General features: G+C 42.0%; 1 protein-coding gene across 1 annotated transcript in view; it reads left to right on the top strand.

Moving 5' to 3' along the window:
* Nucleotides 1-5,013, top strand: part of oprd1a (opioid receptor, delta 1a) — a 22,772-nt gene extending 17,759 nt beyond the window's left edge. Inside the window, exons 2-3 of the mRNA XM_008300506.1 lie at nt 1,533-1,888; nt 4,484-5,013. Of these exons, the coding sequence (XP_008298728.1) occupies nt 1,533-1,888; nt 4,484-5,013 (886 nt within the window). The remainder of the gene's footprint in view (nt 1-1,532; nt 1,889-4,483) is intronic.
* Nucleotides 5,014-6,599: the final 1,586 nt, after the last annotated feature.

Below are 6,599 nucleotides of genomic sequence, written 5' to 3'. Positions count from 1 at the left end.
CAGGACAGAACCAGCTTTCCTGATGAGCCTGTTGAGTCTGCTGATAATGGCGGCCTTGACCCTTATGCCTCTACCGACTTCTATGGACTTTGAGGCTTATTCAAGATTTTCCTTCTAACATCACAGTCTCCTTTAAATTGAGTTTAGATGAATAGGAACATAATTTTCTGAGACATTTTCCCTGTCTGCAATGTTGGACAGATGGTCTTTTAATTGCATCATCTCGTTGCATCCTCTTTCTGTTTAGTGGCACCAGACGGAAGAATTAGCACCACCGACCATTTCTCTCACTCCTAATATCACAGGAAAACGCTGATTAATTAGTACGTTGTTATGCTGATGTTTTAGAAAACATTCTGATAAGTTAACAAAAGGAAACTGGGTCTTGGTACAGAGGGGAATAAGCAGGATGAGGTGTGAAACAGAGCGCCGGCTACCAACAAAGTTAAATGGAGCGGCCTAGATTCATAGAAACGCATGTAAACAGGTCACCTCATCTCTGTTCAATTTTAAAGCCTTTTTATGTAGATTACTACTCAGTGTGATGTTGTCCTTGTTAGAAGATGTTGACTGTCCAGGACGGGGTTTTGCTTTTCCACAAAGTCTGAACTGCATTTTTGCTGCTATTCAGGTTCCAGTGAAAACACTTAACACATAACTACAAAACTCTGCCCCACATAATCTGTGAAAACTGACAAATATTGACATTTTGCATTTAGATGTAAGTGGAGCGTCCTCCCATCAACACTATCCAGGAGCATAGGCTATGTTCTATACTGCCTTTGTGAAAAGAAATAACCAGAAACATAATAAGCATATCCATTTCTCTGTGGGTATTCTAATGGAACAAAGCAATTAAAGGCTGCACCGCTAATGCCACTGTTATTTCTCTTTTTTCTTATTAAAACACCGGATAAGGTTATTATGTAATCTGCAATTCTTGTGCATTGAAGCAATAATATTTCATTGCATTTTTTAAAAACTTTTATAGCTGCTGCTTTGATGAGGTGCACCTTACATGCACCTCAAACGCACTGGACTGTATTTCCATCTATTGCAATAAAAACCCTCCTGCCTCCTAGAAAAACTAAATAGATAACGATTCTCTATGAATATTTCTTGCAATTTTAATGAGAGTAGCCCAAAGAGAATTTCTGACCCTAATAAGCCGATATACTCTAAAAAGTAGCACCCAGCCTCATGCAGGATATCTGAAGCTGGTATCAACGGCAGATTCTCTTTTTCCACAAATCCCTGGTGCCTTGTTTGCAAGTAGTCTGCCTGATCAGAGGCCAGTGAGCCAACTGTAGCCATTATCTCAAATTACCCATTTAAAAAAATATATCTAAACTGCAGGGAATTAGCATTAGATGTTCATAGCTCTATTCAGCACACGGGACTGAACGCTTCATCTAAAAAGAAAGGGCCACACAGTGGATATCACTGTCCAGTCCCCCATATCTCATAACAGAAACGTCCTTACTTTTCCTAATTTTAATTCCACCTTTGCTCTGCTCTTTGATCCCAACCAGATACACCAAAATGAAGACAGCCACGAACATCTACATCTTTAACTTGGCTCTTGCCGACGCCTTGGCCACCAGCACGCTGCCCTTCCAGAGCGCCAAATACCTCATGGACACCTGGCCGTTTGGGGAAGCCCTGTGCAAGCTCATTATCGCCATCGACTACTACAACATGTTCACCAGTATCTTCACTCTCACGATGATGAGCGTGGACCGCTACATCGCCGTGTGCCACCCGGTCAGGGCGCTGGAGTTTCGGACGCCGGTCAAGGCGAAGATGATCAATGTGCTCATCTGGGTCCTGTCCTCGGTCATCGGCATTCCCATTATGATCATGGGTGTGACCAAAGTGGCGCCTAGTGGTGAGATGATCTTTTCTTTTACCTTGTGGCCATTTTTTTTTTATTGTAATTGTTGTAGTATAATTATTACCTGATCTTCCAGGAGCGGGTGAAAGCGCATTCTGTGTGTGAATCTTTGCCAAATTGCTGGAGAACAAATTTAATTCAAGATGCTTTGCTCTGCATAATTTGCATTCATTAGACACAGCCTCTGGTCCTCCACCAACACGGCACACACAGGGAAAAAAAACAAAACAATAACAGTGATTATGACCCTGAATGATCTATTGAGGATTCTCAGAATGAGAAAGAAAAGCCTTCAAAACATTTAGAGTGCTTGATACAATAACCCTCCTTTGAAACAGGATAATAACAATAATTTGATCCGCATTAGTATTTCAGTAATTCCACAGTCCTTACTCATCTGAAGGTACAAACACTCCCAGATTTATCACATGTCTCTGCATGAGTGTTAAAGTCTGAAACTGTTCATACCCATGACAAGATTTATATCGAGTTTCCTTTGACTAAAAGGTTGTGTCTGGCTGGAAATGTGACAAAAGACATCATATTAGAGATGTTACTGATATGTTTGAACTATTTCTTTAAAGACTCCTCTTTGTGATGTTCTTCTGGTCTTTTAAGATTGACAGTTTCCTGCCCATCACTTCAGTCTTCAGTTCCTTCCACAGGTTCTTGATGGGGTTCAGGTCATAGACTGTATAAAAGATGGACGTAGCTTCCGTGACGTCACCCGTTGGTTTCTGCACTGAGAAAATGAAGCCAGGGTTTTGCTACTTCCTGGTTGACATCTTGGATTTTTGGAGCCAGTGAGGCTAAAATCGTCGGAGGGGGGCGGAGCCATAGGAGCAGCGATTGGTCAGACGGATTGAGAGGCGGGCCCTCTCTGCCCGCCCACATTTACCGCCTTCTGCTCGCTTCATCTGATTGGTCGCTGCTGACTGTCAATCAAACCAGCCACGCCCCTTGCCCCGCAAAATGTTGACGATTTTAAAAAAATTCAGTATTGATTTATTTTCAGATTGGCCACCTGATCTCTGGACTTGACCATGAAAACTAATTTTTTACAAATCCTGAGCTGTACGAATGCAGTATTTCATGATCTGTGATCACTTCTTTTCCAATTCAAGTCTATGGGAGCCAGGGCTTTGTGGAGCCAGGACTAGCGGACGTAGTGATATTGCAGGTTTTTGACACTTCGGGGTTGGCTTCATTTTTCGGGGCCGTTTGCATCTGATCTGAACTCCAAAAAGCTCATATTGTTCTCTGTCAACCTTTTCTTGACCACGTTAGCTGAACGTTTCAGATTTTCTTGTTAAAATCTCCAACGCTGCCCAATAATAATTTCATTTTTCTGCCTGATGTTTTCATCTAGAGTCTTGTTGTCCTTTTTTTCTTCTCATGATGCTGCTTACTTTAACAATGTTGCCTGGAACACAGACCTTAAGCAATACATTCTCAAGGTCTTGGTAATGATGCTTGGATTTCATGGCCTCCCTCCCTCTCACCAGTGCAGGGGTCACAATAGGCTTCCTGCTACGCCATTTGAGATTCTTCACAGTGCAGAACTCTTTGTACTATTTTACGATACTTTGCTCTTTGGACGCTGTCACTTGAAAACACTTGGATATGTCTTTACAGCCTCATCCCGTCTTGGGTGCAGCCACAGTATGTCTTGAAAATGCAAAATATCTTTTTTAATGGATCTTTGAGAAAAAATAATATAATACAAAATATCCAGCGCAGTGTTTCCAGGAATATTATTGACATTGGACTCATCTGCAACTATGGACACCCACGTCCGCCTACATGTTTCAAATGTTGGAGTTGGGTTGCTGTATCTGACAGTGTCTATCGTTTAAAAAAAAACAAAACAATGGACAAACTGTCTTTCATGCAACACTAATGCAGTGACTGGATTGCTGTTTGCAGTCGAGGAAGGTTGCAGCTTCTGAATGTGTCTCATCAGTCTGCTTCTTCCATTCTTTACACAACTGCTTATGTCTGATTTAGTGTGAGTGCAACACAGTGAATGCCTTCCAGGAGAGACTGTCTGAAAATGTGCTTTCATCCCTGCAGTAAATCGATTACTGCACATCGCCACTCTCTGTGAAGGCTGCCTTTGAGTGTGGCCATTCTGAACACTTATTGTATAAAGCGTTTTGTCGCATTTTCGCTTTGCCTTTTTGAACTTTGGCCACACAATAAGCAGCCCTGAAGAAAATATGTTGCTGTTTCAGATAATACTTGACTTCAGGTAGAAGGTGTTGTGATTTATGGTATAACCTAGAAGTAGCTTTTCTTTCAGTTTTTCTTCTTTGTGCTAATTTCATGTATTTGGATTTGTTGTAAGATATGAAATAGTGTTTTATGTGAAATTGCTTCTGCTGAGATTTTGATCTGGACTTCCTTGAACAATGCTCAGATGGCACATTGTATGAACTAGTTATTTTCTAGCTTCTAGTACACAGCCATAATAAAAAAGGGTTAGTTTACTGTCTCTCCTTTACCTTAATCATACTGTTGATGCACAAACCATACCATACTCCTACATTGTCCAATTTCTGTCCAATTTTACCTGTCCTCTCTTTTCAGGTAAAACCTCGTGCATGCTGAAGTTCCCCGACCCTGACTGGTACTGGGACACTGTGACTAAGATCTGCGTCTTCATCTTTGCTTTTGTGGTCCCTGTGATGGTCATCACCATATGCTACGGCCTGATGATACTGCGCCTGAGGAGCGTCCGTCTGCTTTCGGGTTCTAAGGAAAAAGATCGCAACATGCGCCGCATCACCCGCATGGTCCTGGTGGTGGTGGCAGCCTTCATCATCTGCTGGACCCCCATTCACATATTCATCATCGTGAAGACCATGGTGAAGATTGACACCAGGAATCCCTTTGTGGCAGCGAGCTGGCACCTGTGCATCGCCTTGGGCTACACCAACAGCAGCCTCAACCCTGTCCTCTATGCATTTTTGGATGAGAACTTTAAGCGATGCTTCAGGGACTTCTGCCTCCCGTTTCGGAGCCGCGTGGAGCAGAACAGTCTGACCAGAGGCTGCAACACCACCAGGGAGCCGGTGTCCGTCTGCGCTCCAGCAGAAGCAGGGAAGAAGCCGGCATGACTAGGCATGGACTGGGTCCCCCACAGCTCTCGCTCCAGGAGGATTCAACAAGATCTGCAGTCAGAGGTCACCCAGATCTCCACAACAGAGTTTTAAGAGATCTTTGCAAGAATAAATCTGACAGAATCATGTCGCTTATTCTCTCCAATTTGGCTGACATACTGGACATTCAAAGGAAAAGCTCAAGTTGATGGATAACAAGTTACACTCTAATCTTACTTTTGTTATAAAGTTTTTTTTCCTCTGAAGTTATTTCTCACAGAAGCTGTGATGCCCTACAAAGGCAGACTGATAATGATGGCCCAAAGAGTTAAGTCCAAATGTTAAAGCAAGATTACGAAACAGAATATCCCCGCCTTGTGATTTAGACGACGAGAGCAGAGGACACTTTTATGATGCAAAAAGGACAAAAAGAAAAAAAAAAAAAGAACTGCCTGCAGGTTTCTGAATTATCAAACAAAGAATGCATTGTTGAGATGCCACACATCACAGTACTGTAACAGAACAGAGGACGAAAGTTTCAAGCAACGACCTTTTTTAATTCAAACATTGTGACTTCATCTAAGAAATACTTGCATGAACATAAATTTTTTTGGATGATAAAAATCTGCACCAGAGAGAAAAGTTCTTCATTTTTAACATCAACAGAAAACAAATCAGCCTTACAGAGCAGAAACACACAAGTGATGCTCACCGACAGCTGGATGATGAATTACAGCATAGTTTGTTGCACAACAAGGTCAACCGCTCTCTGCACAGACAAGTAGGGAACTCTTGTTTGGTTTCCTGTATGATTCAGAAGACTTTTTGGGAGTTTATTTATTTTTCGTTCGCTCATGTTTTTATGCAAGAGGAGACGCTTACTTTTAGTTTTTCTGCCACCATCAACTATGTTGAAAGAGGAATTTGGTACTCTGTGTTCCCTGGATTTAAAAAAGCCTGTCAGAAAGGACAAGCAATCATAGGCAAGCCTAGGTTATGGAGCTTTGTGCTCACACAGAAAAAATCAAGAACAGCTTCAAACCACTGATGCTTGGATTTCTGTGGGCTTCTTTTCTGCTCTCCTACTTGACTTTCATGGGTGTTGTCAATCTTGCACAAAGCCTCTGACCAGAATCACTGAAGAATGATAAACCTGCCGCTGAAGAACACTGTTGACAGCCACAGCGCTTCACTCACCTTATTGCTTTATTGTTTAAACCAGTTATAAAATAAAGAGAATTTAAAAAATGGCGCAATTGGACTGAGAGCAGCTGCATCACTCTCAGAAAGAGACGCCTGTCCTGATGTCAACGAACGAGCGACTCCGAGGAGAGCATCGATCTGCATTTTAAATGAGAGAAACGTCTTTCATCTGTCACATCGAATATCTGTGGCGCACTTAAGACAAACTGAATGGCATTAACCAGAGCAGTAAATCATTCGGGGTAATTTATGTACACCAACAGATCTTGACACCAATCAAATTGGAGACATCAATCAATGGACACCGTGAAGTTAATGAGCATTTCATCTTCCCATACTAGAAGAGGTAATAATAGTAATATCAATAATCCTGATTTTATCGGAATTTGCTCCAGTGTTGA

This window comes from Stegastes partitus, unplaced genomic scaffold, assembly GCF_000690725.1.
Source record: "Stegastes partitus isolate 25-593 unplaced genomic scaffold, Stegastes_partitus-1.0.2 Scaffold1552, whole genome shotgun sequence".
NCBI lineage: Eukaryota > Metazoa > Chordata > Actinopteri > Pomacentridae > Stegastes > Stegastes partitus.
Note: the sequence above shows the minus strand (reverse complement) of the source record. Positions and strands in the feature narration are given on the sequence as shown.